We start from the raw sequence: 12,887 nt of genomic DNA, 5'->3' as shown, positions 1-12,887 counted from the left end.
ATGGCATGACTTACTCGTTGGTATCCCTCACTTTTGTGGAGGGGTGTAGGGAATGAGACCTCACCAAGGAGATGAAAATACGCAAAGAATTTTGTCCAAGTTTGATTTATTGACTATCAATTTGTCTGTGCAAAAATGACCACGATGCAGATGTTCTTCTCCTGTGAGGCTGTGAAGGTGGGCAGTCTAGTGGGAAAATACCTGGCTTGGCTGAGCTTGTGTAGCTCAAGAATTTTTCTGCACAAATTCCAGGATTAGGAATGTCTTAAAGCATGGAAATTAAGAGCATAAAGATACAATGCCTTCTGCGCTTTTGCTTCAGAACAGTTACAGATGATTTTACAATATACACGAATGAGCCTGGGCAACATAGTGAGACCCCATATTCATAACAAATTTAAAAATTAACTGGGTGTGATGGTGTGTACCTGTACTCCCAACTTCTTGGGAGGCTGAGGTGGGAGGATGACTTGAACCCAGGTGTTTGCAGTTACAGTGAGCTGTGATGAGCCAGACTGGGTGAGCTTGTCTCTAAAATACACACACACACACACACATACAAATGATAGTGAGATAGCTTTGAAGTATTAGAAGAAATAGTAAATCTTCTATTTGTTAGAATCTAAAACTACTATGAATTCCCCCTTCTAGCATTTTCTAAATTTCTTAGAAATTATGGTAAGGGTATGTAATTTTTTATGAAGCAGTGTGCTTAGACACTTAAATTCATGAATTGTAATAACTGAACTTTAGATATTATCTGTACCTTTAGGTGATATTCTGAGATATTTTCCCTTTCTGTTCACAGGCAGTGCTTGGCATACAAATGGGTTCCCTCAGCACAGCAAATATTGAATTTTGCCTTGATGTGTTCAAAGAGATGAACAATAACAATGTAGGAGATAACATCTTCTTCTCTCCACTGAGTCTGCTTTATGCTCTAAGTATGATCCTCCTTGGTGCCAGAGGAAACAGCGCAGACCAGGTGCAAAAGGTATGGAAGGCAGCAGAGATTTTCCCAGACCCCAACTTACTTCTACCTTTATGACAAGAAAACTCTGTCATTTTGTGAGAGAAAAAACACACCTGAGAAAAATCATATTTCTTAAAAATGGATAATGTCTTAAATAATGTAATACATTGTAATGCAAATAATGCAACATATGCAATACGTATTCTCTTTCTTACTATCGGTGGTATCACAAATAAATTTCTGTAGTTTGCTTTTGGAGTTCACCCTTTCAGGATTTAAATATGATAGAGAACACAGGTATGGTACTACTATTGTCCTCTAGAAGGTTAAACTTATGATAAAACCTAATGATATTTTAGAAGTTACCACATTTAAAAATTTTTTTTCATTATTGCATTTGAACTTCATTGTAACCCTGTGTAGCAGGTAGCAACTGTTATCACCATTTTACAGATGGGAAAACTGAGACTCAGAGAGGAAAGGTGACTTTTCCGGTTACATGGGCTAACATAAGTGATTTTTCCATTATATATATTTTTATCGCTGTGGAAAGTCTAGAAGAGTATCACTTAACAACTCTTGGGATACTTGCACATCTTATTATTGTTCTTCCTGGGAACCATGTAACATCTTACGTGGCCCAAAATGGTGTTGTCCTAGTTAATGGCCTAAGGACAGTAGGAGAGGAGCAGAAGAGCCCGGTGGATAAGAAGTCAGTTTCTGGAACCTGACGACAATTGTCTGGGGAAAGCTGCTTGATCTCTCTCGACCTTAATTCCCCTAACTTAAAATGAGGACAATAGTATCTATTTATAAAGTTGTTGGGAAGGTTAAATAAGATACGTAAAGACTTAATTCAGGGCTGGGCACGGTGGCTCATGCCTGTAATCCTAGCACTTTGGGAGGCCAAGGCGGGAGGATGTCTTGAGCTCAAAAGTTCGAGACCAGCCTGAGCAAGAGTGAGACCCCATTTCTACTAAAAATAGAAAAAATTAGGTGGGCATGGTGGTGCACAGTCCCAGCTACTGGGGAGGCTGAGGCAGGAGGATCCCTTGAGCCCAGGAGTTTGAGGTTGCTGTGAGCTAGGCTGAAGCCACACACTCTAGCCCAGGCAACAGAGCCAGACTCTGTCTCAAAAAAAAAAAAAAAAAAAAAAAAAGACAATTCAGGATTTGGAACATAACAATATTAAATGTTAGCTATAACTATTGGTCTTTATCTGAAATAGAAAAATAGATACAACTGTCCATTGCTTTTGGTGACAATTGATCCCCCCTACCTTTTTTTTTTTTCTTTTTCTAGGTGCTTCACTTTAATCATATTGTGGAATGGTTAAAACCAGAATTTAAGGACTCACGTCAGGTATGACAATATCGTTGCTTAGTTGTCAAATGCTCTTTAACACAAGCAAGCCAAGAAATAATAGTCCAGGGGTTGAGTAGCAGAGTCCCCGCTTTGGCCCATGAGGGAACTAGTCATGTCTCCTCCTTTAATCTTCCTGATAATGACTACAGCCTAGAGTTTAATACAATAATAATATGATAATAATAACAATAATAAAGTTCTCCAGATTTTATTACCTGATTTATTGTCATCCATACTCAAACTTTCTGTTCTTTTTATGGATGTGCCCCTTGTTCAATCTGCCAGCCTTGTTTTTGCTGTGTTAGATTGTTTTCTGTGCAGTGAGAGGAATGAGAAAGGAGCCCAAGGCATTGCCATATAATCATATACTGGGAAAACATGGCCTGATGCTGCCCAACCCACATGCTCTGGGACTGTGGTCTCTAGTTTTTGCCAGTAGAAGGATTCATTTTGACATCAAAATTACGTAGAACTCCTACATGAAAATAGTTGTGTTTGATTGTGATTGGTTGAGAAAATATATAAATGCGCATAGATTCACAGAACATGAGCTTCACAGAACCCAGCTTATTATTTGGAGTTCCAAGCCCATAATTTGGGAACCATTGCTTTAGGAAATACAGGCATAACCCCTATAATGTCCGTGAATTCTTGGCTATCTTTCAAGTACATCAAAGCTTCATGCTTAGCAGAATTGCACTGCTGCAGGTGACTGTGTAAAGTCAGGTCAGTTAAGGGCTGAAGTGTTTGAGTAAATGGCCATACAGAAAACTGAAACATTGAAAATGTGTGATACTAAAGAGAAATAATTCTCTAAGTACAAAGAGGGCAATAAGACTTAGATTATTGCCTTGAATACCCCACTAGGATCTGCTTATTTATGAAAACTGCTTTTGTTTTTTTGGGGGGGGGAATTTTTAAAATTGTATTTTAGTTTTAATTGACAAATAATAATTGTATAAATTTATGGGGTACAATGTGATGCTTGGATACACATCTACATTGGTATACACCGTAGAATGATCAAATCAGGCTAATTAGCATATTTATCACCTCAAATACTTATCATTTGTGAAAACTGCTTTTGAATTAAACCATTAGAACCGACAAGTGCATGTGTGTTTTGCAATAGCTTACAATTCTGCACAGAAACTGCAACCAAAGTCAGAGAGTGATGAGATGTGCTAGAGAAAATCTAGAGAAAAGAAATGCTTTGAACTCTTTGATTCCTTGTATCTATGGCCTTTTTATTCAGAGACAAACATTTTACTTTTTAGATGTTGTTTTCACCTTTTTATAGCTCTTCAATGACAAAAAATCAAGAAATTTAATACATTATTATTTGTTTACTAATGCTTCAGTGCAGCCAAGCTGGAAGGATTCATTCAGAGCTTAGCGTCCTATTCTCTCAAATCAACCAGCCGGACTCTAACTATACCCTCAGCATTGCCAACAGACTCTATGGGAAAAAGACAATGGCATTCCATGAGGTAAGTTCATCTGGAATGGTGGTCAACAACTTCCTTGGCATCCTCTGGATTTCGTGCTATAAAATCAATGAAGAGTGAGAAGAGTCACATGTTATTTATCTTTAACAGATTGAATTTGAACCAACTTAGAATTTCAAGGGAATGGTTTTACCAAAACTCTCATTTGTGTTGTGTGCTGTCTGGGGGATGGACACACTTGAAGCTCTGACTAGGGCGGGGCAAAGGCAAGATATGTAACCTAAAAATTTGTACCCCTGAAATATGCTGAAATAAAATAATAAAGTTGTGAAATATCATATAAAAATTTTATTTCTGAAAAATGCCTAAAGCTGTCCAAAAATCAGGGTCGGGAATGAAGTACTAAACAAAATCGGTAAGAATTATGCCTTATGGACCAGAAGAAAAACAAAACACATTTTTCATATCTTCTTCAAAGGTCCTTAGTGGCAAAATATGAAGAAATAGTTAAAGGTGCACCACACTCGGAGTCAAGAGATGAGAGTTCTGTCCCCGTTTAGACATATGACTTTGGGAAAGTCATTTCTACCTTTAATTAGAGAATTAGGCTAAGTTCTTTCTAGCTCCAAAATTTTAATACTCTTTATGCCCTTTCCCAACAGCATTGTAATAAATAGTTTTATTGAGTGTTTACCATGTGCCAATCATTCTACTTAATACATTACAGACATTACCTCACATAATCCTTATGTTGTGCTAAGATATAGGTACAAAATTGTCATTAATTCTATGGACTATGAAGCAGATTCTGAAGAGTCAAGTTGACAAAGTTCGCAGAGGTACCTAAATGGCCAAACCTGCATTTGACCCATGTCCAAATCCATCTTCCTGTTTTTAATTGCTAGGTCATCCTGCTGTGATTGAGGTGAAATGCTTTTGTTTGACCAGTGTTTTGTTTGACCCAGTGCCAGTGAGGTGAAGCTAGATTAAGCCCTGAATTTCTACTGCTCTTCCCAGCCTAGTAGCCCAGATTGTGTGTTAGATGTGGCAAGCTTCTGATAATTAGAATTTTTGCAACTTGGAGTGGGTAGCCCCTCTTGGTACTATAGACATTTCTGGGCTGTTTCTTCTGTTGCCCTGGAAGCATAAAAGGAATGTTTATGGGGAGCATCTGAAGTGGTAGGTATTAATAATGATGGTCCTTTGAGCTGGAATGCTCTCTCTCATCTCTTTGCCTTCCCCAAACAGTGTCCCAGACATAGTAGTAAATGTTGATTTGGGATGATGATGATTGCATCTGTTCCTGAAATGGGAAACTCCTCATTAGTATCATGAATATTGTTGTGAACTATGTCATGAGATCGACTTTACTCTCTTAGGATTCTGGCTGGAAAAAGTCTCATTTTATGGGCTATGGGGAGTTACTTACGGATATTTCAGTCACAATAGGATCCAGCTCAGGAAAAGAATCGCCTTGAGGCCCAGTTTTGCTCTTAGTTAAGCTTTACTTTTTTCCTACCCAGGATTTAGGCACAAAAGAAGCCGGTTAGGCAAACAGAAACCAATCCACAGGCAGCCACTTTCCCAACTGTTCTAAGTCCTGTATCATCCTATTCAGTTCATGGTGGGGCGGTGGGTCCGGCACGGCTGTGGAGGTCTCCAGAATGGAATCGTGGACAATTTCATTTGCGTCCGTGTAGATTTGGCTGCTGCCTCGGCACAAGGCAGTGGGAATTTACCAGTTCTAGGAATCAAGTGCATGAGTGGTAATCAATGGTGGCTCCAGGATGCTACTTGGGACAGGCGTGGAAGTAAGAATTTAGTTAGAAGAGTGGGCTAGTTTCTTTATACTGAGTTTGCACACCACTTCCACTTAAATAATATGTTATAGGTGAACAAAAAGTAGTGAGTTCCTTATGAAATTTTTGTTTATACTTTGCATAAATTTGAAAAATAAAAATTGTCTACATCATAGAATATTAATATTAAATTTATTTACAGTGGCTTATGGGGAGATTGATATATACCATGGAGAGAACTTCTGTTAGACCTTAGACAAGCAAGTCACTTAACCCTTCTGGTTCTCAGTTTTCCTGTCTGTAACGTGAGAGCAGTAACTCCCGTTTGGCTGTTTTGAAGACAAAAAAGTAGGGGTAGAGTGAAAAGGCACTCACTGTATTGCTATTAAATATTTCTCATTTTGTTTTGAATATTTTAGATCTAAGAAAGCCAACGACATAACAGAAGTAACAACCAAACATTTCTGAACACTCCTTTTGGAAAGGTTTTGGATTTTGTTAAATTTATTTGTTTTATTAAAAATAAGTACATATGAATTCTATTCCCTTTCAGCTTTGTATTAATATATATGAGCTGCTTTTGTCTCTGTGTTAGGATTTTAGAGTACATTGAGCTGTAGGTTTTTGTTTTCCTTACACTATTTTTGAGTTGTGTTTTTCTTTTTGACAGCAATATTTAAGCTGTTCTGAGAAACTGTATCAAGCCAGGTTGCAAACTGTTGATTTTGAACAGTCTACAGAGGAAACAAGGAAAACTATTAATGCTTGGGTTGAAAGTAAAACTAATGGTAAGGATAAGTCACATATGTGTCCTCAAACTTTATCTGTGTTGTGATGATAAACTCCCTGAGTCAACGTGCTAACAAGGAAGTCTAACACCTGACATAAGCAGATCAACAATGAAGGAAATTGGGCTATATTTTGGATTAGCCCTTATAATCATTTGTCTTGAATAATCTATGCAAAGTGACTCTGAGAATGAACACCATTTAAAACTTTACAGAAGTGTTATTGTAGGTTCTGCAATTAAATTTAAATCTACATTTTACAATTTAAAAAACATACATATTGTTAAATATTTCCTTTTTAAAATGGTGCATTAAATATTTGATAGCAAAGATATGTTGATTTCTTTATTTAAAAACATTTAGTTAAGTTAAAAATTAAGGATATACAAAAATAGAATATATAATAAAATCTTATTTTGTCATCACTCAATTGCAACATTTACCACTAATGTCCAGTCTTAGTCATCTGTACTCTCACCCTTTCCCACCACTGATTTCAGATTATTTCGGAGCCAATCCCAGATGCCATATCATTTTTCCTATTCATATTTCAGTTTGTGTCTCTCAAAAATATAGACTTTTAAAAACTACAACCATTACACTATTATCACATCTGTTATTTTATCATTCTTCTTTTTTCTTTTTTCCTTTTTTCTGACTTCAATGAGCATCAGAATCATCATTCATTTATATATTTATTTATCCATTCATCCAAAAATATATATTAAACACCTAAGGTTAGATATTGTTATCACATGCTAGGATTGTGTTAGGCCCAGGGAGTTCAATGAAAATTAAAACCTTCGTCAAGCTTAGAGTCTGATATTACAGCTGTCCCTATGTTTCATATGGTATGACGAATTATATTCCAAACTGGTTTGATAAATTGCAATGTGCCAAAATGCACCAAAGAGAGCTGAGTGTTCAATTTTGATTAGTATATTTACAAAGCAAAAAAAAATTCTGGTATATTTTTATAAAACTTTTTTTCATTTTAGCAGTTTTTAATGAAATTTGTACATAAGATTACTCCTGCATCTCCTCAATTGTTCTGTCCTCGTATTTTCCCTTCTTCCCTACGTGGCAAGATTTGGCTTTCTGTTCCAGGATCTTTCTATGGAAAGATCTTTGCCCAGTTTTAGCCTAGTGATAACCACCTTGCTGGAGTGAATGCCCACAGGGACAGTTGTGCCATTCGCCTTTTCCTGATGCACATGTTCAGCGTAGATGATGTCTTTCTTCCTTAAATCCGTACTACTTTGCCAATCTGCTGACCTTGCTAGTGTCGTTGCACAACCTGAACTTCATCATCCTTTTGGATGGGCATGAATTGAACATTGTACTTCTGTCTCAGCTCTTTGGAAAGAGGGGAAGAAATAACCTTCCTGCGAATGTGGGAAGGTGCACTGAAATGCCTTTTGTGGTTTTTGCTTTGGTCAGAAATCACAAAAGGATTCAACTTTATTTTGGCTGCTACCACTTTGGCAATGGCTGCAAAAAGGAAGAGCCATTTTTATAAATCTTGATTCTGAGATATGCGTTTACTTCAAGTGCTGTTGTATATTTGTGATACACTAACTTTAGTGTATTGAAAAAAATGAGTAAATCTTAATATATTTGCATGTAGTAGTTAGTATAAAGCCTGATACATACTAAAGGTAAGCCACAAAAAATTATTAAAAATTTTTCTAAATAACCAGCAATGTATAAGAAACATTGGATGTACGTAGGTATAAGACAAGTTGATCCATCAATAATATGCTAGCTACTCCCTGGATGCCATCTTCTAATTAGACTTAACAAAGTATTCAATATTCTTTGAAATAAACTTCATTTGGTAAGGAAATCTCTGTGGCCAAGAGATAAAGGAGTTCTTCTGGCATCTCAGATTTACAATTATCTTAAGAAAGAAATGGCTCCAAATTGCTTGTGACTATTCAACTCTGTATTTCAATAAGTTTAAATCCAAATACAATTATCTTTTTTTTTTTTTTTTTTTTTTTTTTTAATACAAGGGAAAGTCAAAGACCTCTTTGGAAAGGACACAATCGACCCTTCCTCTGTAATGGTCCTGGTGAATGCCATATATTTCAAAGGGCAATGGCAAAACAAATTTCAGGAAAGAGATACAGTTAAAACCCCTTTTCAGCTAAGTGTGGTGAGTATTTCATTTACAGACTGATGACAAATTTTGGCTAATGCAATAATCACTTAAGGACAATTTAAAAAGACATTGTGGTTTAGGTTTACATCAGTTCCTTTAATTGTGTTTTCTATGAATTTTCATTTTTCCCATATTCAGTTACAGTAGTAACCTTTTCACAGGGCACCTAACTGGAGCCTTTGAACGCTAAGATTCCACGGCAGAGAAGAAAACCTATTTTTTTCCTAATGTTCTGTCTGTACATTCTTTCCATATATACTGTGGTTATTTTCTCTAACAGCACAATAAAACTATGTGTTATTTTTCTCTAGAGAGTGTCTAATTAGATTAGAAAAATGATCCAATAATATCATTTTACCACATAAATTATTATAACTAGAAACCTTGGCTTTGTTTTTGGTAGACCTAAATTAACTATATATATTATTAGAACTATTCAGTCTCTAAATATGCCTTATTTTTAATAAAAAATACCTTTTGCAAAGGAAAGTAATAAAGGATATACTTTGTAGTTTCTAATTTACTCATGCCTTTAGAGTGTTAATGCAAATATTCATGTTATACAAGAAAATCAGTATATGTACATAGGAGGCCTGTCTAGAAAGTATCCAGCCATAGTTAATATACATAGTCACATTACATGGCTGAATACTTTCCAGACAGACCTTGTATACGCTCACATATGTAACTTTACCACCTAGTTAGAATCTTTTTTCTTAAATAGGGTAAAAGTGTAATTGTGGAAATGATGTATCAAACTGGAACATTTAAACTGGCCTTCATAAAGGAGCCAAAGATGCAAGTTCTGGAGCTGCCCTATGTTAACAGCAAACTAAATATGATTATCCTGCTTCCAGAAGGCACAACTAATCTAGAACAGGTAAAGTTATAAGAATGCTAGCATGCAGCTAAAGCATGTATGCACACGTATGCACACACATGCGCGCACACACACACACACACACATTGTATCTCATGATGTCAATGCACCAGTCACTGATTCACAATCCAGGCTTAACTGCATTGCCCTTAGCTGTGAAAGTGCAAAAAAGGGTTGGGGGAACATGGTCCCTGCCCTTCAGGACAATGTATTTAGAGAAGACAAGCTATTCTCACATGAAAAAAAGCATATGGAGGTAGAAGTGCCAACTTGTACAAATACACACACATATTGGTCATCTGATAATTGGGAGACATCATTCTATTGTCATGAAATTATAATGCTGGCTGAGTTCCTAGTCCGCAGAAATCTGATCAAGCCATCTCACTCTCAGGGCAGGATTTATGATCCAATTGTAACTTACTTTCATAGACTAGCCATTTTTAACATCCTGGTTTTGTGAGGAAGTGAGCACAACCACCATTAAGAAGAGGTCATGGTGGTGGCTGGAGTTTGGTCCAACCCCCTCCACTCCTGGCTGCAGCCAAAGCTTTCTAGCACAGAGTAGGCAAGTCTGTGGAGTGACTGTGCTCCTCCCCCACCTAACTGGGATCCTTCAGTACTCTGCTAGAATGACAGTTTCTTAGGAAAACAGCTGCGTTTCTGGAAGCCGACAGAAGTCAACACAGTCAAGGGTTTCTAAGTCAGGGGGTACTGGCTTGAGATAAAAACCATGTGGCACAGATGGGCAAGAGGGTGTGTAGGCAAGGCCTCTTGGAAGAGCTGGGCCAGGATGTATGCATTTGGATTAAGAAGTGAGAGGAGTGCCCGTCGGGAGGGAGCTGTAATGAGAGAAGTACAGCGGTGGCCATGAGAACAAGTGTGCTTACAGGTGTGGCCAATTCAGAGGGGATCAGGCCCCCAGGGGCCTGTGGTTGACTGGCGTGGAAGGTATCTGGAGGATACAGCATTTGGAAGTGGTTTAGACTCTGCAGAAAGTCCTGTGGAAGTAGGGAGGGTATAAATTAAAATGAGGAAATCAGGAAGGGTTTCCTAGTAGAGCAATTTTGATGCCGTCCTCACCAGATGAGTAGAAGATGAATAGATGAAGTGTGGGGATCCTGCCACTCCAGGAAGAGCCAAGAGCATGTCCAAATGCCCGAGAAATGAATTTGAAGTCCTGGTACCTGGAATTAGGGCACAAAAGGACAGAAGGAAAAGACACTTTGCAAGAAAAACAAGAAAAAACACCTTTACTTTATGACTGATTTTATATGGTCAGGGTGGTAAGAAGATGTTGAAGAAAAGTTTTAAATTCTTGGACTGGAATGATGGGATGTGATGTAGCGTGGTGGCTTGGAGCTGTGGGAGGGATGGCGGGAGGGTTCAAATGCCGTGCCCAAGGGGAGACGTTTGGAGGGTTTACTAAAAAAGTGGTGAAACTGGACGGAGAATGAGAAGTCAGCGTTCTGAGGCTGCTTTGGGAAATCTGAACATGGATGTGGGAGCTGACACGCTGGGCACAGGCAGAGGGGCGTCGGGGGAGTTGAGCGCCCAGAGTTCAGCTTCAGGAGCTAAGGAGACAGGAAAGGAGACGGCCACAAGAGGACGAGCGCTGTCAGGGTGGTGCAAGGGGACCCTGGCTCACAGATGCCAAATGAGCACCCGGTCCATAAAGGAGGGTGCTGTTAAATGTTTCAGATCTGAGAACCAAGAAGAAATGATTGAATTCATTCAGGAAACAGGAACACCATGACTTCAGAGGCAATAGGCGGAGAAGGGTAGGCAAAGCCCACATGCTGAGGGAATCAAGGCAAAAGACTGTGGGATATACATTTGACAAGTTTAATTATGAAATTTAGATGGGAGGTAGGCAATAGAAAAGGCAAGATGGGGCTAAAGGTAAGATTTTTTTTTCCCCCAGGTAAATAGGACATTTTAAAGGTGGGAAATAAAGCGATGAAATGAAGCCGCTCCCACTGAGAATTATAAAAACAAACAGCATTTAATGCAGAGGGCATGTGCTCGGCTCACATGGGCTCATCTGTGTTTTGTCTCTTAGGTGGAAAAGCAGCTGAACGTGAGAACGTTTCACCGGTGGACCAGCTCTTCCAACATGATAGAAAGAGAAGTTGAAGTGCATCTCCCCCGATTCAAACTTGAAATCAAGTATGAGCTAAATTCCCTGTTAGAATCCTTAGGGATGACAGATATCTTCAACCAGGTCAAAGCTGATCTTTCTGGAATGTCACCAGCCAAGGGCCTGTATTTATCCAAGGTCATCCACAAGTCATACTTGGATGTCAGCGAAGAGGGCACCGAGGCAGCGGCTGCCACTGGGGACAGCATCACTGTAAAAAGACTCCCCATCCGGGCTCGGTTCATGGCCAATCGTCCCTTCCTGTTCTTTATAAGGCACATTCACGGCAACACGATTCTCTTCTGCGGCAAGCTTGCCTCTCCATAAACAGCTGGGGGCGAGCAAGGCTCAGGGTGACAGGGGAGGTGCAGGGGCAAACCCGTGACTACCCCGTGGCCAAAAAACTGTTCATACCTCACACACCTCTGTGCCTTGGTTTGCTCATCTGCAAAACAGGTCTAGGATCTCTTCCAACTTGTTTCATGAATTGGTGAACCTAAGGCTGTGGTAATCATGGAAGAAGGTACATTTACGCAAAAGCTTTCTTACCTTTGGGGCTTCATTTGAGTGCTGTCTGGGTGACATGATCAAATTAATGGGTAATATATTAAAGAATTAGATTTTCGTGACTTGGATATATCAGTGAGATCTTGATTAAGTGACCTGACTGCACCTGACTGTGCTGCCTTCAGAAAATCAACCTAAGGGCTTCAACTTTGGTTGGGTTTTTAAATATTATAATTTTCCTTGCATGTGTAGATACAACATGGTGGATTTTAGTTCAAAATTCTGTATTGACTTAAATAAACGCATGAAATGCCTTAAGCTCTTTGAAGACTTGTAATACACTGCAGCTTATAAGAGGAGACTTTGAATACAGTGAAGTCTAATTTGGCGAAAATTTTAGTGGAATTTTTGGCCAAAGCCTTGTCAGGTACTAAATTGAATAACAAATTTCTCCTCCTCCTTCTCCTTCTCTTCTTCTCCTTGTTAAATAACGCAGTGAGTAAAAGTTCGGAATAGCAAAAGACAGAAATTAATTGGAAGATTTTATTTTAAAGAAAGCCTCCTTATTTTCTACTCAGGATAATATGGGGCAATAATCAGATAATAGTGGCCATAATACATACACTGCCTTGTCAGTGCTGTCTGGGTGAATGTTTTCTCCCTGAACTCTCTTGGAGGTCTCAGCATTCACTTATTAGAATAACTAAAATCCAAAACACTGACTACACCAAATGTTGGTGAGGATGTGGAGCAACAGAGGCTCTCACTCATTGCTACTGGGAATAGAAAACAGCATTTTGCAAGACAGCTTGGCACTGTCTTA

At 38.6% G+C, this 12,887-nt stretch overlaps 1 protein-coding gene and 1 pseudogene across 2 annotated transcripts; one reads left to right on the top strand and one right to left on the bottom strand.

Annotated features, from left to right (window-relative positions):
- The first annotated feature begins 826 nt into the window (after nucleotides 1-826).
- On the top strand, nucleotides 827-11,884 carry SERPINB11 (serpin family B member 11). 2 transcript variants are annotated; one of them, XM_069467891.1, is made up of 7 exons: nucleotides 827-994; nucleotides 2,276-2,335; nucleotides 3,700-3,828; nucleotides 6,256-6,373; nucleotides 8,389-8,531; nucleotides 9,262-9,417; nucleotides 11,480-11,884. In XM_069467891.1, the coding sequence occupies exons 1-7, from the start codon at nucleotides 827-829 to the stop codon at nucleotides 11,882-11,884; spliced, it is 1,179 nt and encodes a 392-aa protein (XP_069323992.1). The 2 variants fall into 2 exon arrangements, with proteins under 2 accessions (XP_069323992.1, XP_069323993.1); XM_069467892.1 differs by lacking the exons at nucleotides 6,256-6,373; nucleotides 8,389-8,531.
- On the bottom strand, nucleotides 7,400-8,124 carry LOC138383434 (large ribosomal subunit protein uL24-like; annotated as a pseudogene).
- Nucleotides 11,885-12,887: the final 1,003 nt, after the last annotated feature.

The sequence above is a fragment of the Eulemur rufifrons genome, chromosome 5 (assembly GCF_041146395.1).
Source record: "Eulemur rufifrons isolate Redbay chromosome 5, OSU_ERuf_1, whole genome shotgun sequence".
NCBI classification, from domain to species: domain Eukaryota; kingdom Metazoa; phylum Chordata; class Mammalia; order Primates; family Lemuridae; genus Eulemur; species Eulemur rufifrons.
Note: the sequence above shows the minus strand (reverse complement) of the source record. Positions and strands in the feature narration are given on the sequence as shown.

What these genes read in the sequence shown, in the direction of transcription:
- SERPINB11 (XM_069467891.1), top strand. Translation starts at nt 827, where the DNA reads ATGGGTTCCCTCAGCACAGCAAATATTGAATTTTGCCTTGATGTGTTC. An exon ending in GCGCAGACCAGGTGCAAAAG is followed by an intron (nt 995 to 2,275) that starts GTATGGAAGGCA and finishes TTCTTTTTCTAG; the next exon opens with GTGCTTCACTTTAATCATAT. An exon ending in GCACAACTAATCTAGAACAG is followed by an intron (nt 9,418 to 11,479) that starts GTAAAGTTATAA and finishes TTTGTCTCTTAG; the next exon opens with GTGGAAAAGCAGCTGAACGT.